At 43.5% G+C, this 26,031-nt stretch overlaps 1 protein-coding gene across 1 annotated transcript in view; it reads left to right on the forward strand.

The window, feature by feature from the left end:
- The first annotated feature begins 18,057 nt into the window (after positions 1 to 18,057).
- LOC121287722 (espin-like protein) overlaps positions 18,058 to 26,031 on the forward strand; it is a 76,912-nt gene continuing 68,938 nt past the window's right edge. The window contains exons 1-2 of the mRNA XM_041205623.1: positions 18,058 to 18,351; positions 20,993 to 21,183. Of these exons, the coding sequence (XP_041061557.1) occupies positions 18,058 to 18,351; positions 20,993 to 21,183 (485 nt within the window). The remainder of the gene's footprint in view (positions 18,352 to 20,992; positions 21,184 to 26,031) is intronic.

Consider the following 26,031-nt stretch of genomic DNA (forward strand, 5'->3'; position numbering starts at 1 on the left):
CCCAGTACCATAACCACTTGGCTATTTAGACCAAGCTGGCGTTGCATTATTAGTTAAGGAGTCAGCTACTGCAGTAAGGAGAGACGATATCTTGGTGGGGGCATTGAATGAAGCTTTGTGGGTAGAGTTTAGAAATAAAAAAGGGGCAACTACCTTATTAGGTGTTTATTATAGACCCCCAGATAGTCAGCGGGAAATTGAGGAGCAAATATGTGCACAATTTGTGGAGGTGTGTAAAAGCAATAACAATAGGGTAACTATATTGGTGATTTCAACTTTCCCAACACTAACTGGGATAGACATAGTGTTAAGGGCGTGCTTGGATGGAGTGGATTTCTTGAAATGTGTACAGGAGAACTTTTTAGGTCAGTATGTAGAGGGTCCAATAAGGGATGGTGCATTGCTGGACCTAATTCTGGGGAATGAAGCCGGACAGGTGGCTGAGGTGGTGGTGGGCGAACATTTTAGTGATAACGACCACAACATGGTACAGTTTAAGTTTGTTATGGACAAAGAAATAGACAAGTTGCAAAAAAATGTTTTGGATTGGGGGAGAGTGGATTTTAGTAAAATAAGGCAGGATCTGGCCAATGTAGACTGGGAACAGTTACTTGTGGTGGAATCTACAGAGGAGCAGTGGGGGGTGTTCAAAAAGGAAATGGGGAGGGTACAGGATCAACATGTTCCCTCTATGGTGATAGAAGGAGTAACAAGCCCAGAGACCATGGATGACCAGAGATATTCAGGTTACGATGAGAAGGAAAAGAGAGGCTTTTAGAGGCTTTTAGCAGTTACAAGGGAAGCAAATCAACAGAGGCATTAGTGGAGTACAGACAGTGCAGGGTGGAGCTTAAGAAAGCAATTAGGAGAGCAAAGAGGGGATATGAGAAAGCTCTGGCTGGTAAAAGTAGGGAAAATCCCAAGATATTCTCTAAGTATATCAATGGGAAGAGGATAACTAGGGAAAGAGTAGGGCCCATAAGGGACCAAGGGGGCACTCTATGGGTGGAGCCAGAGGACAACGCTAGAGTGTTGAATGAATACTTCACATCCGTCTTCACCCAAGAGAATGAGGATGAAGGTATCGAACTCGGGGAGAGAGACTGCAAGGCTCTTAAGCAAATTGATATAGGGAGTGATAGGGTATTGGAGGTGTTGGCAGGCTTAAAAGTGGACAAATCTCCAGGTCCAAATGATTTGTGTCTCAGTCCGCTAAGGGAAGCAAGGGAGGAGATCGCAGGGGCTCTGACCCGAATTTTTAATTCCTCTCCGGCCATGGGAGAGGTGCCAGAGGACTGGAGAACAGCTAATGTGGTTCCGATATTTAAGAAGGGTTGTAGAGATAAGCCAGAGAACTACAGGCCAGTGAGTGGTAGGGAAACTATTGGAGAAATTTCTGAAGGAGAGTATCTATCTCCACATGGAGAGGCAAGGTTTGATCAGGGATAGTCAGCATGGCTTTGGCAGAGAGAGGTCATGCCTAATAAATTTGATTGAATTTTTTCGGGAGTGACCAGGTGTGTGGATGAGGGTAGTGCAGTTGATGTAGTTTATATGGCTTTCAGCAAAGCCTTTGACAAGATCCCACATGGGAGACTTATAAAGAAGGCAAATGCATTTGGGATACAGGGTAATTTGATAAGGTGGATTCAAATTTGGCTTAGTTGTAGGAGGCAGATGGTGATGACAGAAGGATGCTTTAGTGACTGGAAGCCAGTGTCCAGTGGCATACCACAGGGATCTGTGCTCAGTCACCTATTATTTGTCATTTATATAAATGACATAGATGACTATGTCGGGGGTAGGATTAGTAAGTTTGCAGATGACACAAAGATTGGCCGGGTGGTTAACAGTGAGGTTGAGTGTTTTGGGCTACAGGAAGATATAGACAGGATGGTCAAATGGGCAGATAAGAGGCAGATGGAATTTAACCCTGAAAAGTGTGAGGTGATACACTTTGGAAGGAGTAATTTGAGAAGGAAGTATTCAATGAACGGCACGCCACTAGGAAGTTCTGAGGAACAAAGGGACCCTGGCATGTGTGACTTGATCTCTGAAGGCGTAGGGGCATGTTAGTGGGGTGGTGAAAAAGGCATATGGGACACTTGCCTTTATCAATCGAGGCATAGATTACAAAAGTAGGGAGGTCATGTTGGAGTTGTACAGAACCTTGGTGAGGCCACAGCTGGAGTACTGTGTGCAGTTCTGGTTGCCACATTATAGGAAGGATGTGAATGCACTGGAGGGGGTGCAGAGGAGATTCACCAGGATGTTGCCTGGGATGAAACATTTAAGTTATGAAGAGAGGTTGGATAGACTTGGGTTGTTTTCGTTGAAGCAGAGAAGACTGAGGGGTGACCTGATTGAGGTGCACAAGGTTATGAGGGGCATGGACAGGGTGGATAGGGAGCAGCTGTTCCCCTTAGATGAAGGGTCAATCACAAGGGGGCATAAGTTGAAGGTGAGGGGCAGAAGGTTTAGTGGGGATGTGAGGAAAACCTTTTTTACCCAGAGTGTGGTGACGGTCTGGAATGCACTGCCTGGGAGGATGGTGGAGGTGGGTTGTCTCACATCCTTTAAAAAATACCTGGATGAGCACTTGGCACGTCATAACATTCAAGGCTATGGGCCAAGTGTTGGTAAATGGGATTAGGTGGATAGGTCAGGTGTTTCTCACGTGTCGGTGCAGACTCGATGGGCTGAAGGGCCTCTTCTGCACTGTGATTCTGTGATCCTGTGAAGAGAGAATCTATATATCTCTTCTAGACTTTCAACAGCATTACTATTGCTGAACCCACACCCCCCACCACACATCAACATCCTGGGGCTTAACAATGACCAGAAACTTAACTAGACTTAAATACTGTGGCTACAGAGGCTGGAAATTCTGCAGCGAGTAACTGAACTCTTGACTCTAGAAAGCCTGTCCACCATCTACAAGACATAAGTCAAGAGTGTGATGGAGTACTCCTCATTTTCTTGGATGAATGCAGCTCCAAGAACATGCAAGAAGTTCAAGATCAGCCAAGACGCGGTACCCTATCCACTACCTTAAACATTTGCTATCAACAGTGTACAGTGCCAGTAATGTGTACCATCTCCAAGATGCACTACAGTAACCAAGGCTCCTTCAATAGCAAACCCGTGATCTCTATCATCTAGAAGAACAAGGGCAACAAACACCTGGGAACCACCACCTTCAAGTTCCCGTTCAAGCCACACACCATCCTGACTTGGAAATATATCGTGATCCATGACTGTCGCTGGATCAAAATCCTGGAACTACCTCCCCAACAGCACTGCAGATGTATCTACCATAGAAGACAGCATAACCAAGGGTTAGAACCAACCACTGCAGGCAGCTGTGACATCTGGTTCAAACCCACCAACACAGGTTGTTGCAGTCTCAATTAACGTCCAGGGCCACAGGCAATTACACAATTAGGATAATACCCATTACTGAGAGAGTTGTGACCTTGTGTTAGTACCCATCACTGGAGGCAGCCACAGACTTGGGTTAATAACATCACTGGAGGTAGCTTCAGTCTTGGGTTAATTCCCATCATTGGCCTCAGTTTAACAGCTTAATTGAAGAACAGCACCTCCCACAAAGTAGTACTGGAAGACCAGTCTAGATTATAAACCCATGCCAGGTGTGGAATTTGAACCCACAAGACTCTAACCTGGTACTGAGAAGTTACCACCGGAGCCAGGTTACTCATGGTGCTGATTCCCCTCCCAAAGTATATTAATAATTTAGCAAATTCCTGGAGTATTACAGATGGAGGGAGGACAGGTGAAGATGTTATAACTGTTCAAAGTACAAGTTGGGGGAGTATTTGGAGAGGGGTGGGAGTTGGAAAGGATATCCACATCCGGCATATTCAGTGTTATCATTTAAGATTCTCCATATTCGTCCAATGATAAACCTTTTCAGTAATAATTCCTAGATAATCTCAAGTTCCACTGAAATCTCTTTTGCTCTCTCCTTTCTCAGCCTCGGTCTTGCTCAATCTCTCTCGTACTCTCTCTCTTTCTGTGTCCCACTCATTCTCCCCATTTTTTTCTTTGTTCCCGTTTCAACTTGTTTAGCCTTTTAACTCATGCACAAACTAGTTGGCAAGAAAATCAGCTTTCCTTTCCACTGAGATTGGAAGTTCTCGACCGACCTGATCAGGTGTGAGACTATCAGAATTGACCTGATCGTTTGTTTATTTTAAATGGGCTAACATCTGGTTTAAACTAATGGAGAGAGGAATGCTACACAGTGTGCTCTGTGTTTGGTATCATCCCCTATAGTCACTTGTAGGCTTGAGCGGTTTTGGGTTTCAAAAGTAGAAAATGTTTGAAATGCACAATAGGCTGCAAGGAAACATAAGGTTAACAGTTGGGTGTGACCCTGTAGTAGATCTCCATTCTAAGGTTTTGTTGTGATGGTATTTATCTCACCCTTATCCCATCCACTTTAGAAGAAAAGTTGCTTGTTTTAAGTCATTAAACCAGCACAAATTCAATTCTGGCAAACACTTGCCTGCCTCTGAAATGCCATGGGACATTGTAATCAATGTAATCATGAGCCAGTACAGTCTTGTGCATGTTGAATGGACTGTCAGTTGAGATTAGTGTAGCTGCATGTTGTATAAAGGTTTCGGTTCACCATTTAACGCAACGTATCATGTTAATTTGTGAATAGTGTCTGATTACCTAAGTAAGAAATAGGACCCTTCTAAAATTTACTGCTGTTCCTACAACTGCTTTTATTTTCCCATTTAAAGTATTTGGAACCCTTGAAGGGAACTTACTTTGGAATAGCCCAAGCACAGCATCAAATAAAGGGAGTGGAGTTCTGTGGGAGGGGAGGAGAAGAGGTGTCTCCTGCTCATTCACTGTACCTCATTGCAATAATTACGAAAACCTCAGAAATATAGTGCAAATAGCATTTGTACTATTCCTCCAGAATTTCTGCAACTTTTCTGTTGCAATTATCCCAGAAGCAAGAGAATCCCCATGGAAATTTATCCTCAGCTAATATTAATGACCATGTCCCCAGAGCTCCTCTGAAAATAACTGTCATGCTTTCAGTACCCACATTCCTCATCTTGAAATGCACAATAGGCTGCAAGGAAACATAAGGTTAACAGTTGGGTGTGAACCTGCAGTAGATCTCCATTCTAAGGTTTTGTTGTGATGGTATTTATCCCACCCTTATCCCATCCACTTTAGAAGAAAAGTTGCTTGTTTTAAGTTGTTAAACCAGCACAAATTCAATTCTGGCAAACACTTGCCTGCCTCTGAAATGCCATGGGACATTGTAATCAATGTAATCATGAGCCAGTACAGGTTTGTGCATGGCTTGGCCTAAATAGCCAAGTGGTTATAGTACTGGGTTTGTAACCCCAAGATCAAGAGTTCAAATCTCACAATGGCCAACTATTAAATAATGTATCTTTATCTGAAACAGATGGAAACAGGTTTGTACTCAAAAGAGTTACGGTCTTGTGCATGTCAAATGGACTGTCAGTTGAGATTAGTGTAGCTGCATGTTGTATAAAGGGTTCTAAACTCATGTGACAAATCATGATTTTTGTCTGTATTGGATTTTCTGACTTGTATTTTGTTTTATTAGAAGTACCATACATGAACACACGAAATAGGAGCATAAGTCAGCCATTCAGCCCCTCAATCCTGCTCCACCATTCAGTAAGACCATGGCTGCTCTTTGTGTTTTGAATTCCACATTGCCAGCCACCTCCGATAACATCTGATTCCCTTGCCTAGCAAGAATTTATCTACCTCCGTCTTAAAAATGTTCAATGGCCCAACCTCCAACGCCTTCTGAGGCAGAATTCCAAAGTTGCACAGCCCTCAGAGAAAAATTCTCCTCATCTCTAAGTAAGGAGAAAAGAGTGGAGTGCGCACTTTAATAACTCTAATAGTGTCCTAAACCCAACTGTGGTCCTCAAATGAATTCCAATCTAAACACTGTTATAACTCTAATGCAATGACAATAATGTACTAACTTTAAGCATGATGCAACTAAAAAAGGGTTTTACTCTAGCCCCAACCCTAACACAGTGTTGTAACACTAATTCCAGTTCTAATCATAGCAGGTCTATAATAGTGTCTTTCCACAATACAATTGCTAACATTGATCCTAACCCAATACATTTATAATAGTACCCTACCTCGCTTGGAACACTGGAATAGGCCAGCATGCAACTGGCGAAGGGGATAACTAGTCAGGAGCCACACCATGCTAATGCAGCGTCCAGCCAAATTGTCCAGGTAAGTTTATTTTTATTTTACTCAATTAAAGTTGATGCATGGCACATTCTAAAAATGTCCAGTTTTCAGACAGTTTTGGACAGCCAGATTTGAGGCACTGTATCTACACCTTGATAATAATTTTCTCATCTTAACTCTAAGACATCTCCAATAATGTCCTAGCTGAAAGCTAATGTTAACTCTCGTATTAATGCTAACACAGTGCTGTTTGAACCTTAAATGTCCCCTAGACTTAAATTTAAACCAAATCCCAGCCCCAGCCTTAGCCCTAGCTCTAACCTGAATAAAGTGAGTTAAAGTATAATAATGCAAACAGTATGCTCAATACAAATGCACTGGTACTTTGATATCTATATTAGTGCCTTAACCATAACACTAGCCCTAATACTATTGCAGTAGTCATTTAACCTGTCCCTAAATTTAATCCCAATGCTGTGGCTTAATATATCTCAGTTTTAATTCTAACCCTAACGATAACTATTGAATATAAATCAGCAATGAATGATTGTGTCTAACAGTGCAGAATGCCAGGAGTGACACCTTTTACAATTTTCTCCGTTTCTTGAGTGCCTTTTTAGATAGGTTCCTTGTCTGCTAACCTCCATATGCAATGAGGGATGTGGGCAGACTTCTGGGAGGAGCTTTTATACAAAAGAATGCAGCTTCATGTCAATGAACGGAAGTAAATGACTTTGTCTTAAAAGGAGAGTTGTAGCTGGGTATGAGGTAATGCCTGAACCAACTGAAAGTCTACCAGTGGGAATGTTGAAGCTATGGTCTGAAGTCTTGTAACTGCACTGAATCCATGACTATCTGCTGTGTCCACGTGGGGATTGATATTGTTCGCAAAAACAGGCAGGGTAGTGTCACTGCCCAGTTTCTTGGATTTACATAGTGCATTTAGAGTCCATATGAAAACAGTGCCAGAAGTCTTACAACTAGGTTCTGTTCTGTACAAACATTTCAAATTGTTTAAACACTTTATAACAGGTATGGAAATAACATCATGACGCTGCAAATTTACTCTGCAGACTTTGACTTCTGACCAGGCTGTGGTTATATATCCTTTAATCTTATCTTTATCAAATTGGTTAATAGTTAGTAATTGTACAATCAAAAGTCCATCAGGGGAATACTCTCTGAATTATTAATGTGCAGGAATAAGATCATTCTCATCACCTGCAATGAACAGCCCAAACAATCACCTTATGGTAATTCTCAGCCTTATTGTGAGGGAGGCAATGGTGAAAATACCAAACAATTTCACTCCTGCTTCTTCCTGTAATTACTTGATAATCATCACAAAAACTGAATGAGGCACAGTGAACTAGAGGGTCATTGGGTCAGACACTGTCCTTTCACAATCTGGGACTGGGTGGGACAGTGGATCAGACACTGTCCTTTCACACTCGGGCTGGGTGGTACATAGCAACATAGGAGCAGGAGTAGGCCATTCAGCCCATCCAGCCTGCTCTGCCATTCAATACGATCATGGCTGATTATCCACTTCAATGTCTTTTTCCCACACTATCCCCATATCCCTTTTTATCATTGGTATTTAGAAATCTGTCAGTCTCTGCTTTAAACATACTCAGTGACTGAGCTTCCACGGCCCTCTAGGGTAGAGAATTCCAAAGAATCACAACCCTCTGAATAAAAAAAAATTCTCCTCATCTTGGTCCTAAGTGGCCTCCCCCTTATTTTGAAATTGTGTCCCCTGGTTCTGGACTCCCCAACCAGAGGAAACCTCTTACCTGCATCTACCCTGTCTATCCTTTTAAGTATTTTGTGGTTTTCAATGAGATTGCCTCTCATTCTTTGAAACTCCAGAGAATACAGGCCCAATTTTTCCAATCTCTCTTCATAGGACAGCCCCACCATCCCAGGAACCTGTTGCACTCCTTCTTTAGCAATAATATCCTTCCTAAGCTAAGGGAACCAAAACCGCACACAGTATTCCAGGTGCGGTCTAACCAAGCTTCCATACAATTGAAGCAAGACTTCAGTATTCCTGTACTCAAATCCTCCTGTGATAAATACTAACACACCATTAGCCTTCCTAATTGCTTGCTGCACCTACATGTTAGTTTTCAGTGACTTACTGACAAGGACATCCAGGCCCCTTTGTACAACTAGACTTTCTAATCTCTTACCATTTAAGAAATACTCTGCATGTCTGTTCCTCCCACCAAAGTGGATAACCTCACATTTTTCCACATTAGGCTCCATCTGCCATATTTTTGCCCACTTACTAAGTCTGTCCAAATCCCCTTGAAGCCACTTTGCATCTTCCTCACAACACACATTCCCACCTAGCTTTGTGTCATCTGCGAACTTGGAAATATTACATTTGGTCCCCACATCCAAATCATTGATACATATTGTGAACAGCTGCGGCTTCAAGTACTGATCCTTGAGGCACTCCACTAGTCACAGCCTGCCAACACAAGAATGACCCGTTTATTCCTACTCTCTGTTTCTGCTGGTTAGCCGATCCTTAATCCATGCCAGAATATTGCCTCCTATCCCAGGTGCTTTTATTTTGATCACAACCTCCTGTTGGGGACTTTATCAAAAGCTTCCTGAAAATCCAAGTACACTACATCCGCCAACTCCCCTTTATCAATTCTGTTAGTAACATCCTCAAAAAACTCCAACAGGCTTGCCAAACATAATTTCCCATTTATAAATCGATGTTGACTATGCCTAATCAGATCATTATTATCTAAATGTCCATTTATCACATCCTTTATAATAGATTCCAGCATTTTCTCTACTACTGATGTAAGGTTAACAGGTCTGCATTTTCTCTCTCCCTCCCTTCTTAAATAGTTGGGTGACATTTGCTACCTTCCAGTTTGCAGGAACTGTTCCAGAATCTATAGGATTTTGGAAGATGATCACCAATGTATCCATTATCACCATAGTTACCCCTTTCAACACTCTGGGACATAGATTACCAAGTCCTGGGGATTTATCAACCTTCAATCCCATTAATTTTTCTAATACATCCTTCTGACTCATACTAATTTCCTTCAATTCCTCATTCTCCCTAATCCTTTGGACCTATAACTCTTTTGAGATTTCTTGTATCTTCCTCAGTGAAAACAGACACAAAGTAACATTTACTTTCTGTTCCAATTCTCTATTCCCCATTATAAGTTACCCTGACTCCGCCTATAATGGGCCCACATTTGTCTTATCCAAACATTTCATTTTTACATACCTATAGAAGCTTTTATGTTTTTTGCTAATTTGGACTCTTGTTCTATTCTCCAGTTCTTTATCAGTTTTTTTGTCCTCCTTTGCTGTATCCTAAAATGCTCCTAATCTTCAGGTTTACTACTATTTCTGGCAACTTTATGGGCCTTTTCTTTTAATTTTATGCAATCCTAACTTCTCTTGTTAGCCATGGCTTTCCTTTTTGGGTTTTTGGTTTTTGTGCCTTGAAGGGATGTATAATTGCTGTAAAATGCGTAATAGTTCTTTCAAGGCTATCCATCGCCTGAGTACGATCATATATTTTAATGTATTTTCCCAACCCACCCCAACCAATTTATCCCTCATAGCTTCATAATTTCCTTTGTTCAAATTTAATGCCCTGGCTTCAGATTGAAATACCTCGCTTTCAAGCACAATGTAAAATTCTATCATTTATGGTCACTCATCCCCATAGGTTCTTTTACAACAAGATTATTAATTAACCCTTTCTCGTTACATAATGCTAGATCTAAAATAGCCTGTTCTCTAGTCAGTTCCTCAACATGCTGCTCTATAAAAAAAAATCCCTAACACGCTTCAGAAACTTGTCCTCCACAGCATTATTGCTAATTATGTTCATCCAGTCTATATATAGATTGAAGTCACCCATGTTTACTATATTACCCATGCTACATGCATGACAACATGACCACCACCATCCTGAAACTGACACCTTTCACATCTGGACCAAGGTCAAAAAAGGTTGTGTGATTGCAATCTTGTTTACCATTTACCTGACCGTCATTGTCTACCTCATCCGAGATGATGTATCACCTGGTGTCAGCGTTCAGTATTGGCTGGATGAGAGCTCTTCAACCTTGGTCACTTCTGGGCAAAAACAAAACTCACCACCGTGGACATCCACAACCTTCAGTTTGCAGATGACCGTTGCATGATGGCTCACTCTGTACAGGACATGCAAAGGACGCTTGACCTCTTCAACACCTCGTTTAAGAGGCTTTGCCTGCCCTTAAACATCACCAAGACGAAAGTCCTTTACCAATCTTCCTCAGGCCAGTTGAACATCCCCCATGCCATCCACGTAGATGGGATGGCTTTGGAGCATGTGCAGCACTTCCCTTATCTCAGCAGCCACCTCTCCTAACGGACTACCATCGATGGGGAAGTCCAGCGCCAAGTCAACTGTGCCAATGCTGCCTTCTTCAAGCTATGTCAACGTGTCTTTGACAACAAGGATCTTTGCAAGTCTACAAAGGTTCTGGCTTATAAGGCTGTTTTGTTGATCACCCTTCTTTACTGCAGTGAAACATGGACTGACTAATGGCCACGCTTTAAGATGCTTAAGAGCTTCCATCAGTGGTGCTTGTGTCGAATCCGAGGGGATCGGATGGGAGGACCGCTGGGCTAATGCAACCATCCTCTATATAATTGCATCTACCAGCATTGAAGCCTTGTTCCTGCAGAACCAACTCCGATGGATGTGCCATTGCTTCCGGATACCCAAAAACCGCTTCCCTCGGCAGGTTCTCTTCTCACAGCTCTCCACTGGCCAATGCTCAAAGGGCAGCCAAAGGAAAACATATAAGAATACGCTCAAAGTTGCCCTAAAGCACGGATACATTAACACCACTGGCTGGGAGGAGAATGCTGCCGGTCACTCGGGGCTTGGCATCACCTGGTCCATCAAGGCACAAGCTGCTTTGAAGCTCAGCGACTTGACAGTGAGGCAGAATGGCGGCGCCAGAGGAAGGAGAGGGAAGCCAACCCAGAGCTGTGATTTCCACTCCCCTGTGCAAAAATGTGCTCCCACTGTGGAAGAACATGTGGATCCAGAATTGGGCTCCTCTGTCATCTGAAGTCTTACCAAGCCTGATGGACATCATCCTCGATTCTGAGGGACTGCCGCTGACGACATTGCAGATTGAAGTCACCCATGATTACTGTATTACCCACGCTTAATGCTTCTTTAATCTCCTGATTGATACCATGCCCCACACTACCACTACTGTTTGGTGGACTGTAAACAACTCCTATCAATGTTTGCTGTCCCCTGCTGTTTCCTTAGCTCCACTCAAACAAATTCCACATTTTCTTCTTCCGATGTGAGATTCTCCCTTACTAATGTACTGATCCCATCCCTTATTATCAGCGCAATATCACTTCCTTTCACTTTTTGCCTGCCCTTCCTAAATGTTGAATATCCTTGAATATTCAGTTCCCAGTCTTGGTCACCCTGTAGCCACGTTTCCAGAATGGCAATTAGATCATACTCATTTACCTCTATTGTACCTTGTTGTGAATGCTGCATGTATTCAGGTAGAGTGCCCTTAACTTTGTCTTTTTGACATTACTCCACATTCTAAGCCTAGTTGATGCTCGCTTTTGTTTTGCCTGCTTTCTAATTTCACTTGCTACTTCTCTGCTTCCTGTAACCAGCTGTACTTCCTTTCAATTTGAGTGACCCCTCAGGTTCGCATTCCCCTGACAAGCTGGTTTAAACCCTCCCCAACAGCACTAACAAATCTCCCTGTGGGAATATTAGGCCCAGTCCTGTTAAGGTGTAGCCTGTCTATCTTGTACAGGTCCCACATGCCCCAGAACCATTCCTAATGGTTCAGAAATCTGATGCCCTCACAGCTGCACTAATGCTACAGCTATGTGTTCAATCGCTCAGTCCTCCTAATCCTATGCCCGTTAGCACGTGGCGCTGGGAGTAACCCTGAGATTACTGCTTTTGAGGTCCTGCTTTTTAATTTACTTTCTAATTCCCTAAAATCTGCTTTCACGACCTCAGTGGGAATCAGATGAAAGATTTCCATTGGTTGGAGTCATATCTGGCAGAAAGGAAGATGGTTGTGGTTGTTGGAAGCCAACCATCTCAGTCTCAGGACATCACTGCAGGAGTTCCTCAGAATAGTGTCCTAGGCCCAACCATCTTCAACTGCTTTGTCACTGACCTTCCATCTATCGAAAGGTCAGAAGTGGGGATATTTGATAAAGATTGTATTCAATTCAGTGCTATTCACAACTCCTCAGATAATGAAGACGTCCATATCCAAATGCAGCAAGGTTTGGATATTATTCAGGCTTGGGCTGATAAATGGCAAGTAATATTTCTGCCACACAAATGCCAGGCAATAACCATCTCTAACAAGAGAGAATCTAACCAGTTCCTCTTGACATTCAATGGCATTACATTGCTGAATCCCACACTATCAACATCCTGGGGGCTCCATTGAATAGAAATTTGTCATGGCCACAGATCATAGCCCCAAATTACTTACGGACATATTGAACTTTTAGGTAAGACATATGTTTTTTAAACAAAGGATATACAAGCAAAAGCTGGCTGTCACCGCAAAGAAATTACTTGCTGGAAAATTCCTACGTGGATTACACTTGACCAACTAGTCCAGAGAAAGGAATGTCACACCTGAAAATGTGTCAAGGTCTAGACTGAGACACATCAAAGAAAAATATACTATGCAAAAACTGAACTGTAATCTCCTATTGTTGCAGAGATAACGAAGGCTGATTACCATCTTAGCTGAAACAATCTGCTCTGAGTTATATCCCAGACTATGGGCATGATGTAAGTTGAAAAGAAAGCAGATCTGGGCAAAAGACATGTTTGTTTTTTCCCTACCAGGAATACCCAAGAAAAGGGGTTTAAATCCAACTTCAACCTTGGTCTCTGTGTGCTAATTTTGATGTTCCAGGGGCCTGGTGTGCAAGGGTGTACCGTGAAGGTCATAGCTGAAGTACATCAACTAGGCATCCTTGCATTTGCAGGTAAAAAAGTCTCTCTCCCTGATTGCTAGAGGCAAGTCACAAGTCAGCAAAGCCACAGTTGAAAAGGAAACAGGACAACTCCTTTCAGCTAACCTGCAGAACCAAGAATCTCCAAACCAACTGCTCAACTGCCAAAGTCAGCTCTACCGGAATCATCCAACTTAATGGCCACAACGTCTCATCATTTACCCCTCACAGGCCAGCCAAAGACTGATACATGTATCTTTTTAACTTTTATTTCTGGACTCACTTCTCATTTCTAATTTGTGTTTATGTGTGTTGCATTTTTCTCTCTCACATTTTAATAACTAATAAACTCCCTCTTTGACTCAAGAAAGCTAATAGACCAGATGAATGTATGGCTGCAGAAATGGTGTAGGAAGGGGGGATTTAGATTCCTGAAGCATTGGGACCGATTCTGGCGAAGATGCGGTCTGTACAAGCTGCACCCCTGCGGGACCAGGACCAATATCCTCATAGGGGTATTTGCTCGCACTATGGATGAAGGTTTAAATGAGATTGGGAGGGGCTGGGAACCTGAGTGGGGAGACACAAGAGAGGAAAACAAAGAAAGGAATGAAATACAGAAAAGTAGAAAGCAAAACTGGAAGGCAGAGGAAACAAGGGCTAGCAACAAATAGGACCATAGAGCAAAAAAAATGTGTAAAAATGTTAAAAAGACAAGTCTAAAGACACTATTGTGAATGCTCCATGCATTCAGGCCCAATGTAGATAATTAACAGCACAAATAGATGTAAGCAGGTACAATATGATTTCTATTACGGAGACATGGCTGCACGGAGACCAAGGCTGGGAACTGAATATCCAAGAGGGATACTGTTAGTTAAGGATGAATTCAGTGCAACAGTGAGAGAGGATATTGGCTCAGAAAATCTAGATGTAGACTCAGTCTGGATCTAAGAAGCAACAAGAGGCAGAAAACATTAGCAGGAGTTTTCTATTGGCCTCCAAATAGTAGGGGACAGCATTAAACAGGAAATGAGAAATGCATATAACAAGAGTGCTACAATAATCATGGGTGACTTCAATCTACAGTTAGACTTGACAAACCAAATTAGCAATAATACTGTGGCAGTGTGTACAAGATGCTTTTTTAGACCAGTATGTCGAGGAATTGACTAGGCAACAGGCTATCCTAGATTTTGCATTGAGAAGGGGTTAATTAATCATCTTGTTGTGTGGAGCCCTTTAGGGAACAGTAACCATAACATTATTGAATTCTTCCTTAGGATGGAAGTTGAAGTAGTCCAATCTGAAACTAGGAATCCTAAATCTTAACATGGGAAACTATGAAGATGTGAGGTGTGGGTTGGCTAAGATAGATTGGGGACCTCTATTAAAAGATATGACAGTAGATAGGCAATGGCTATTATTTAAGGAATTAACGTATACATTGTAACAATTATACATTCCTTTCTGGAGCAAAAACACAACAGGAAAAGTGGCTCAACCATGGCTAACAAAAGAAACTAAGGGTAGTATTAGATCCAAAGAGGAGTCATATAAAGTTGCTCGAAAAAGTAGCAAGCCTGAGGATTGGGAGGAGTTTAGAATTCAGCAAAGGAGGACCTAGAGATTGATTAGGAGGGGAAAAATAAAGTATGAGAGTGAACTTGCAGGGAACATAAAAGCAGACTGTAAAAACTTCTATTAGTATGTAAAGAGAAAAAGATCAGTGAAGGCAAATGTAGCTCCCTTAAGTGCAAAATGGGAGAATTTATAATAGAGAACAAGGAAATGGCAGAGCAATTAAACAACTACTTTAGTTCTGTCTTCATGGAGGAAGACACAAATAACTTCCTAGAAATATTAGGGAACCAAGGGGTCTAGTGAGAAGGAGGAATTGAAGGGAATTAGCATTACTAAAACAATAGTGCTGGAGAAATTAATGGGACTGAAAGCTGATAAATTCCCAGGGTGCTAAAGGAGGTGGCCATGGAAATAGTGGATGCGTTGGTTTTCATCTTCCAAAATTCTGTAGAGGCTAGAACAGTCCTGGCAGTTTGGAGGGTGGCAAATGTAACCCCACTATTTAAAAATGGTAGGGGGCAGAAAACAGCAAATTAGAGACCAGTTAGCCTAACATCAGTAGTAAAGAAAATGCTAGAGTCTATTATAAAGGATGTGATAACAGAAGACTTAGAAAATATCAACAGAATTAGACAAAGTCAGCATGGGTTTATGAAAGGGAAATCATGTTTGACAAACCTACTGGAGTTCTTTGAGGATGTAACTAGCAGAATAGATAAGAGAGGATCAGTGGGTGTCGTGTATTTGGATTTTCAGAAGGCTTCTGACAAAGTCCCATATACGAGGTTAGTGTGTAAAATTAAAGCACATGGGATTGGGGGTAATATATTGCCATAGATTGAGAATTGGTTAGCAAACAAGAAACAGAGAATAGGAATAAAATTGTCTTTTTCAGAGTGGCAGACAGTGGCTAGTGGGGTACCGCAGGGGTCAGTGCTTGGGGCCCAGCTATTCACAATATATATCAATGATTTGGACGAGGGATCCAAACATAATATTTCTAAATTTGCTGATAACAGAAAACTTGTTGGGAATGTGAGCGATGAGGAGAGTGTTAAGAGACTTCAAGATGATTTAGACAGGTTGAGTGAGTGGGCAAATACATGGCTGTATAAAGTGGATAAGTGTGAAGTTATCCACTTCGGTAGGAAAAATAGAATTATAATTAGAGTATTATTTAAATAGTGATAGATTGGGAAATGTCGATGTACAAAGGGACCAGGTTGCCCTTGTACACCAATCACTGAAAGCAAGCATGCGGGTGCAGCAAGCAGTTAAGAAAGTAAATGGCATGTTGGCCTTCATTGTGAGAGAACTTGAGTACAGGATTAAGGATGTCTTACTGTAGCTGTACAAGGCCTTAGTGAGGTCACACCTGGAGTATTGTGTGCATTTTTGGTCTCCTTGCCTAAGAAAGTATATACTTGCCATAGAGAGAATGCAGAAGGTTCACCAGGCTGATTCCTGGGCTGGCAGGATTGTTGTATGAAGAGAGATTGGGCCGACTAGGCCTGAATTCACTGGAGTTTAGAAGAATGAGAGGGGATCTCATTGAAATATATAAACTTCTGAGAGGGATGGACAGGTGGGATGTAGGGATGATGTTTCCTCTGGTTGGGAGGGTCTAGAACAAGGAGTCACAGTCTCAGGATACAGGGTAAACCATTTAGGACTGAGATGAGGAGGAACTTTTTCACTCAGAGGGTGGTGGACCTGTGGAATTCTCTAACAGAGAAGGCTGTGGAGGCCAAATCACTGAATATATTTAAGAAGGATATGGATAGATTAATGGACTCTAAAGGTGTCAAGGTGTATGGGGAGAGAGGAGTACAGCGTTGAGATAGAAAATCAGCCATCATCATATTGAATGGAGGGGCTGGCTTGAAGGACCAAATGACTGACTCCTGCTCCTATTTTCTATGTTTCCAAATTGGCTCCTTTTAAAACATAAATTTATTTGGACTAGGAAAAGGTACCCGCGAGGGAGGTGATCTTTTTAAATTAACCTTGTTGCGACCAGCTGAGGGGCTTGAATAAAGAAAGGGAGCCAGTTCATCCCTCCTCACCCTAGACCCTAACAATTTGGTGCGACCTTGCCTGGGAGCTGGTCATAACAAACTGAACAGGACTAGCCATATAAATACTGTGGCTGCAAGAGCAGGTCAGAGGCTGGGAATTCTGTGGAGAATCCTGACTCCCCAAAGCCTGTCCACCATCAGGCACAAGTCAGGAGTGTGATGGAATACTCCCCACTTGCTTGGATGAGTGCAGCTCCCACAACACTCAAGAACATTGACACCATCCAGGACAAAGTAGCTCGCTTGATCGGTACCCCATTCACCAGCTTAAACATTTGCTCCCTCCACGACCGATGCACAGTGGCAGCAGCGAATGCCATCTACAAGATGCACTGCACCTTTGACAGCACCTTCCAGACCCACAATTTCTACCACCTAGAAGGACAAGGGCAGCAGATAGATGGGAACACCACCACCTGGAAGCTCCCCTCCAAGTCACTCACTATCCTGACTTGGAAATATATCACCGTTCCTTCACTGTCTCTGGGTCAAAATTCTGGAACTCAGGAATCCCTCCCTAACAGCACTGTGGGTGTACCTATGCAACATGGACTCCAGCGGTTCAAGAAGGCAGCTCACCACCACCTTCTCAAGGACAGTTAGGGATGGGCAGTCAGCGAAGCCCACATCTCACAAATGAATGAAAAGGTGCAGTTAAAGGGGACATTCTGCCACCCCTGGCACCCAGCCACCATATTCTGCTGCTTGCTTCAGGCTTGGCAAATATGAGCAGCAGCTTCTCTACCTCTTGTCCCCCTGCCATCTGCTTTGACAGGTAAGCAGTCTGTCACAGGAAGGGGGGGGGTGGTGGTGGTGGTGAACAGAAAGGTGATATATAGAGACAAGATCCATTGGCTACAACTTAGGAAAATGATCAGATAGAAAAATCAGACAATGGGCGATTAGTTAGTCAAGAAGGCTGCCGCTGTCAGCTGGATGGCAGGAGTTAGTGCAAATTTAGCGTAGTTTATTGCGGGCTGAACATTGCACTGTGTACCTTTAACCTCAGTACGTGACTACACCCGATCCGGTAACAGAGCTCTCCTGTGTCTGTCTGCTGACAGAAGCAACCTCTCACTTGGGGACAGGAGCCGGCACAAGGGCAAATGTTTGATGGTTGCGCACCGCCATGGTTCCTCACCGGTCCCTCCTCGCTGCCAAAGATGGGGACCTACAAACCTTGAAGAGCCTGGATGCCAGTGGCACGCTGAACGACAGCATCGAGGATCACCTGGGGGCCACTCCGGTCCATCACGCAGCCAGGGCCGGCAGGCTGGACTGTCTGAAATTCCTCATCACCCAGGCTAAGCTGCCGGCGAACAAAAGAGCCAAAAACGGAGCGACTCCCACTCACGATGCGGCCGCCACCGGGAACCTAGCGGCGCTCCAGTGGTTGAGCCGCGTTGCTGGCTGTGACATTCATGTGAGTGACTGACAGCGCTGCTGAGAGGGATACGATGTACACAGCTATAAACCCAACAACATTTATTTACTTATTCCAGGGACGAAGATTCTCGCTTCAACTTAATGTCACAGCTTGTAAATAACAGGCAGAGGGTCAGCAATACGTAGCAGGAGCTGTACATTACTGGTATGGGAGATAGACCGGAATTGTAAATTATACATAGGAACTAGACAGTACACATACAGGATCTGTACCCTATACACAGGAGCTTTACATTACTGGTATGGAAGATATACAGGGAGTGTAAATTATATGTAGGAACTAGGCAGTACACATACAGGATCTGTACCCTACACACAGGAGCTGTACATTACTGATATGGCAGATATACAGGGAGTGTATATTAGACAGGAGCTACAACACAAGTTGTATAGGGTTATGTTCAAGCAACCACGTTCAGAAATGGGGGTTGGGCCTGTGGATTTTAGATTTAATCACCATTCCCGACAAATTCACTGGATGCTGTTGCTTTCGGATACAAGCAAAGATTTTGCCAAAATGACTTGCCTGGAAGGTTAGAGAGCTGGGCATGAGTGGGGCGCTTCTGAACTGGATCCAGGCTTGGCTGAAGGAGGGAAGACTGGTTAGATGTTCAGTTCAATGGGTATCGAAGGAGGCAGCTTGTGGGTTGGTGGGTGGCGTCAGGGGTCTGTAGCGGTTCTGGTGCTTCTTCTGATGTACATGAATTACTTGGAACAAGAGAGAGAAACAACACAGGTGGTTATCACACTGGGAGGGACTGAAAACGATTAGGAATAAGTGCAAGCGAAACTGTACAGGCTGGGGAACTGGGCTGACCAACGACAACTTGTTTTGGATAAGTGCAAAACCAGGAGACTGGGAGAAGATAACAAAGAATGATTGTATAAATTAATGTCAGAGGAGAGGGATTTGGAGATTCTGATGGGTAAATACTTGCGGCAGCAAAAATCGGCAGAGTTCGATATTCTCAGTGTGGGTGCACTGAGCACTGCCCCGACCTAGAGTACTGTATCCAGATCTGATCAGTGTTATGAGAAAGTTTCCAAGGCATTGGGGAGGGTGAAGTGAAGGAAAATTGCCCTGGATTGGGCACCGAGTTATGAGGAGAGGCTGCAGAAACTGGGAGTACTTACACTGAAAGGTTCCGTGCTGATTTGAGTACTCGACAGCATAAAGAGTTGATACAAGTCTGCTTCCCTCATGGTCACTGGGTCAAAATGACGGCAGTGTCGTAGTAATGTCACTGGACTAATCATCCAGAGATCCAGGCTAATGCTATGGGGGACACGGGTTCAAAGGGCAGCTGGTGGAATTTAAATTCGATTAATACATCTGATTGAAAGCTAGTCTCAGCAATGGTGACCGTGAAACCATTGTCGATTGTGGTAAAAACCCATCTGGTTCACTAATGTCCTTTAGGGAAGAAAATCTGCCCTCCTTACCTGGTCTTACCTACACGTGACTCCAGACCCACAGCAATGTGGTTGACTCTTAACTGCCCTCTGAAATGGCCGAGGAAGCCACTCAATTCAAGGAAAATAAGGGACGGGTAATAAACGCTGGCCTTGCCAGTGACACCCACGTCCCATGAAAGAATAAAGGTAAAAAGTGGCTCGGTGCACCTACACTCCAGCCAGACTTGGCCTAAATAGCCAAGTGGTTATGGTACTGGGTTTGTAACCCTAAGATCAAGAGTTCAAATCTCACAATGGCAAACTATGAAACAATGTAACTTCATCTGAAACAGATGGAAACAGGTTTACTCAAAAGAGTATCAAGAGTTCAAATCTCACAATTGGAAACAATGTAACTTCATCTGAAACAGATGGGAAAGGGTTTGTACTCGAAAGAGTTACACTCCAGCCAGCTCAACGCCATCTTCTCAAAGGCAACTATTCTGACAATATATGTCAGAATGATTTTTTAAAAATAGTCAAAAACTATACAGTAAACGGGTGCAGCCTTAAACTTAGACAAATGTAAGAGTATTGATTAGGGAAAGGATTTGCCAGAATGTAGAAAACAGTAAATTTAGAGGAAATTCACTTTTTGGCGAATAAAACCGTTTCACACAGAGTTTGCAGCTGGTACACACAATCTCTTCCATAGGATACGTGCAATGAAGAGGTGTAATCTGCCTGACATGTAAATAGTCTGGCAGTGGACATCGTAACTTATTGCAGGTAATGAAAAGGGTCCACGGGGACATTAGAAGCTAAGCGTCCTGAGTGATGGTTTACTGCCTGGCCTTTGGACTGTTGACGCTGCTGATGTCGGGACACCCGTCCCTCAGTTTCTCCATGTGAATTGGTATTTGGGTAGTGAAGATTTGGAGAGTGCAGCAAATCATAATGAGCCGAGGAGCCTGAAATTAGGTCGGGTTCAAATTAAGAAAAGTAATTAAAAGAGTCATTACCAGCCGAATGCTTAGTTAGGAGTAATCTTGTGCTGCAGTTCACCGTGCAAGAGCTGGATTGCAACCGAGCGCAGTTTCCACAAGAGCTTAACAATCAGCAAAAACAGGATTCTTCTACATGCCTTAGAGCTATTAACTTGACCTGTACACGGATGGGTTTTTTTTTTGCGAAAGACGCTGATCAAAATATTTCTCCTTCAGGACCGCGATGACTATGGTGCATCTGTTCTACATTTGGCAGCTCGGTTTAGCCGGCCAGATACAGTGCAGTGGCTGCTGCTTGAGGGATGTGACCCCATGTTGGAGACGGACAATGGGGCGGTGCCGGCTCACTATGCGGCAGCAAAGGGCGACTTGACATGTTTGAAACTCCTCATGGCTCACACCCCGAGGTAAGGATGCATTAGTTCAGAGCTTGCACCGGCAGCTCTTAAAGGTGAACGACTACACGATTCATTCCACGCTCTGGGCTGAGTTTTTTTTTGGAAAAATATACTTTATTCATTACAAAACATTTCAAAATGGCCATTACAAAATGTGCAATCATATTCAACTGTTCCACATAGATCATGAGGCGCTCCAATACAATCAACAAACGTTACAGATATTTCAATATGGTTATTTCAAACAGTGCAATGGTATTCAAGTTATCAACATAGATCATATTGCAATCTGGGGTGCTTCAATGCAATTTTGATACATTTAGTATTCACTGTACACATTCCTTATGAGTCAACTCATTTCACTTTGCTGCTGGCTTTGAAAGGGGAGACAGAAGGACTCCTATGCCTGCTCTCTGCCCAGTGACTCCTTTCAAACTGAGGTCCTGGTCTACCAGTAAAGATTTCATTGCACTATCTCAAAGAAGAACAAGGGAGTGTTTCTCCCCAGCCTCCTGGCCAAAGGTTATCACTAAGTCAATATTAATCTGTTTTTAATTATGCAGATTATATAGTCATTATCATTGTGATGTTTGCAGGAGCCTGCTGTGTGAAAATTGGTTGCTGTGTTTCCTGTATTGCAACAATAACTAAACTTCAAATGTATTTCATTGGCTGTAAAGCACTTGGGGATATCCTGAGGTTGTAAAGGTCCTATATAAATACAAGCTTGTTCTTTAAAAGGTGCGTGTATGTGTGGAGGAGATGCTCATTATGCTTTGGGGTTTTATCGGTACAATTTGAAGCTGGTAAATTTAATAGCAGCTTTTTGTCCCATAGCCAACTTCCCCCCAACCCCCCAGGCTCATGGTGGTCTGGATCTCTATAGAGATAATGGGTGAATGTGAGTAAAAGGTCCAGCACGAAACTTCACAAGCACTACCAGCTGGAAAACATTGTTCTCAAAGAAGCTGTCAGAGCTCATGGTCTCAGCTGAGCTGCTGTTGTTGAGGGTGAGCCTGACGTGATGTTTAATCATCATGCAGTGAGAAAGCGATACCTGAGTGAGGGCTGGGAGGGACCCACAAGCTCAACACCATGACATTGCTCCACTAATACAAAGCAATGGTATTAATCCACCCTCTTATTTAATATGACACAAGTCCAATCGAGGTCTGGTGGCTCAGGAGGTAGCAGCCTTGCCTCTGGGCCAGAAATTCCGGTTCAAGTCCGACTCCAGAATTTGGAGTATTTGTGACATAGTTCAACAGGTTGCTAATCCACCTGCTAATCCTGCACCACTATTCCATAAAGGAGAAAAAAAGTGTGCCTAAAGATAGGAAATGAACAACCTTGTTTTAATCCAATTCCATTTGTCACTGTGAATAAAATCCAAACCAAATTGCTTTGGTCAGGAAATGTGAAGAGCCCTCTGTGTGAAAGGCTGTACTCTTGAGAGCTGCAGGACAATTGTTGAATGGCTCCTATGCCAGGAAGCTTCATCCTGTTATTGTAACGTGCTACTCACCAGCTGTGTAGCAGATTAATGATGCGTAGGACAGCCACGGCCATTCGGTAGATCTGATGGCCCACTCTCGGGTGCTGTCTGTTCAGGGATCAATCAGTACTTCATATCTAATGCAGGCTTTTCCCTTTCAGCCACGTAGTGATGTGCTTCAGCTCCATTTCATCAGTCCCTTGGACGTTGCCACTCTGAGCAGCTCAATGTTAAATCCTTTCAAAGATGCAGAAACATTGCACTCTTCTACAAATACTTTCTGGCTCCTCCTCAAACTATCCCTGAACACTCTGCTAAATGAAATATCTGAGGGGTAGGGGGAGGGCTCACGATTTTCCTGAAGCTCACACTGATTTTTCTCAGACCCATTGCTGTGTACCTTTCTCTGACGACCCCTGAGTGTGAGCAAGCCAGGATCTGTTCCTGCTGTGTCCACTGGGGTTTAATTTCCTGAGGGATGGGGGTGGCAGAGCCTTCTACAGGTGTCAGGCCCCTAATTAACTCATTAATTATCTAATTAATTAACAGAAGCAAGGAGACTAATGCTTGGTTGATTCAAATGCCTGGACTGACCAAAATATAGAGCCTGATGAAGTTAGCAGTAGCTGGAACATGTCTGCCAGTTGAGCACATGTTGCGGCAATCCATTTGAAATCTCCATTCAGTTCGGTGGGACCATAATATCCCGCCGGGCAGGAGGGGCCATAAAATCCTGACCATAATCTAACCAGAAGTGCAGCACATGGTTACATTGGGAAGCTCATCTCATTGTTCCGAAATGCAACAGGATAAAAGGTCTCACTTCACCTGGCACTGGGCTGTACTCAAAATCAGTACTATGATGACAAGGTGGAGACTAATGCCTTCTCTAAACAATAACTTGCACTTGTGTAGTGCCTTTAACATATGACGATGACTGGCAGGCAGAGGCCAGCTGGTCCATCGAGCTTACTCCATACTCATGATACCCGGTGCATCGAGACCAATGACTTACACCCTCCCCCTGCCAACTCCCAAAGCCCAGTAACCCAGAGAGAGGCAAAACAAAGTGAGAGAACTCCAGGGCCAAGAAGAGAAGAAAATACTCTGGCAAATTCCTCTCCAACCCCTCCCTCAGTTGATCAAAACCAGCTGCCCCCTTTGGATATGAATTTCAACACTGAGATGGCTTGAAATATTTACAGTTTGTTATTCCTGACACACTCTTGGACTGCTATCCACAGGTTTAGAACCAAACACATCGGCCTGGACTTTCCCATCCCATCTGTTGCTGGTGGCACCGGCAATTCCAGCCCAATGTAAAAGTCGGGTTGCCAACCCTCCAGGATTAGCCTAGAGTGTCCAAGTGGAAGATTAATCTCCAGGACGCAGCTCTGTGCAGAAACTGCTGCTGGAACAAAGGAGGAGATATGAGAAGGGCAATCAATAGCTTGGTTTTAAGAGTTTTTGAAGGAGGACAGGCAGGTTTGCACAGGTGGGGCAGGCAGAGCCCTACCCAGCCCCTTTCTGTCTAAGTTAATATGATACAATGCACTTGTTGCTGAGCCGAGTTCCCAGTGCATTTAAAGTAACTTAAGGAGCTCAGCATGTGGGCTGGTACAACACAGAACCAGGCGTTCGGGGAATATGAGACACTGCTATCAAGTCAATTAACTCTTAGGCAGCTGTCATGTTCTACCTTGTCAGGAAATGAATTGTTCCAGTCATCCTAGGTTTCGTCCTTTATTTTCCTGCTCAGTTTTAAACTTTAAGTTTTAAATCTTGCACAGTGTTTGCAGTTACATTACTATCGTCAAATTCTGCCCACCCCACCCAGGATATCCTTGTTTGAGGGCTGTGACAGAATCCAAAGAACAGTGCCTACCTTCAACCAATTGTAGCAGATCTCAATGTGCTGGCACCCAGTGGATTGTCAGTCTTCCAGTGGACGACACTGCAGGTCATGCTATTCTTTATGTAAATCTATATGTGTTTATAGAAACCATGCACTATAACTTGAGTTGTTCACAGCAGTTTGATTTTAATATGGCAGGTGCATTATACACAACATTTTGTGTTGTACGTGGCCATTTTTTTTTTGTTTTTGGGATGTGGGCAACCCTAATTGCCCCTGAGAAGGTGGTGGGGAGCTGCCTTCTTGAACCGCTGCAATCCATGTGGTGTAGGGTGGGAGTTCCAGGATTTTGACCCGGCAACAGTGAAGGAACGGTGATATATTTCCAAGTCAGGATGGTGAGTGACTTGGAAATAGCGGTGTTCCCATACTCCCCTTCGCCTTCTAAATGGTAGAAGTTGCAGATTTGGGAGCATTGTCATAGTTAGTGCGGCACATCTTGTATATGGTGCACACGGCGGCTGAGGTGTGCCGGTGGTGGAGGGAGTGACCGTTTAAGGTGTTGTACACAACGGTGAGTGTTATACACAACAGATTGTGGAAACTATTTTTCAGCAACGAATGAATGTGAACTCCTGAACCTTTGTTGTAACAGAGCAATGGTGAGGAATGTTGTGGAGGATGCTTCTGTGATTAGCAGAGCCTGGCACTGCAAAGAGGAATTCCAAGTGCAGATGTGCATCGTCCTTAGCAAATGAACCTGTGCAGAAACAATATCAGGCTGGGGACAGTTGGGGGAGGGCAGAACTGCAAATGGCGATTAGTCATCCATTATATGTTGGATAGTGTAAGTAATTGTACGACAGTGTGGCTATTTCCTTCCTGTTGTGGGGATTAAGATTTGTTTCTGACCTGACCTTGCAGCAGTGTCAGTCACAGCCAGTACCTCACTCAGACATGCTGTGCCATGGGATGGAGCCTGTGCCTGTGATTTCCACCCACACTGTGAACTCTGATTTCAGTTATGTCTCTATGGCCAGACATACCCCACACTCAAAGAAAAAAAATCAAATTGCTTGATTTTTGACAGAGAAAAAAAAACTTGCATTTTTATATCACCATATCCAACCTCAAGTGTATTCCAAATGACCAGTGTAGTCACTGGTGTATGTAAGAAATGAGGCAGCTAATTTTTGCATAGCAAGCTCCCACAAATAGCACTGTAATAATGATGAGGCAATCTGTTTTAGTGACTTTGATTAAGAGAGAACATTGGCCAGAACCCCAAGGAGAATTCCCTGCCCTTTTTCAAAATGCTGCAATAGGATATTTTACATCTGCCTGAGGGGGCAGGTGGAGCCTCAGTTTAATGTCTCACCCAAGAGTTGGCATCTCTGACAGCTCAGAGTTAATGAGCTGGAGTCCAAGGTTCGGACACTGCAAAGCATCAGGAAGGGGGCAAGTTATCTGGTCACACCCCTTAGGTAGATTCTTCAGATTTGGCCTG

The sequence above is a fragment of the Carcharodon carcharias genome, chromosome 2 (genome assembly GCF_017639515.1).
Source record: "Carcharodon carcharias isolate sCarCar2 chromosome 2, sCarCar2.pri, whole genome shotgun sequence".
NCBI classification, from domain to species: domain Eukaryota; kingdom Metazoa; phylum Chordata; class Chondrichthyes; order Lamniformes; family Lamnidae; genus Carcharodon; species Carcharodon carcharias.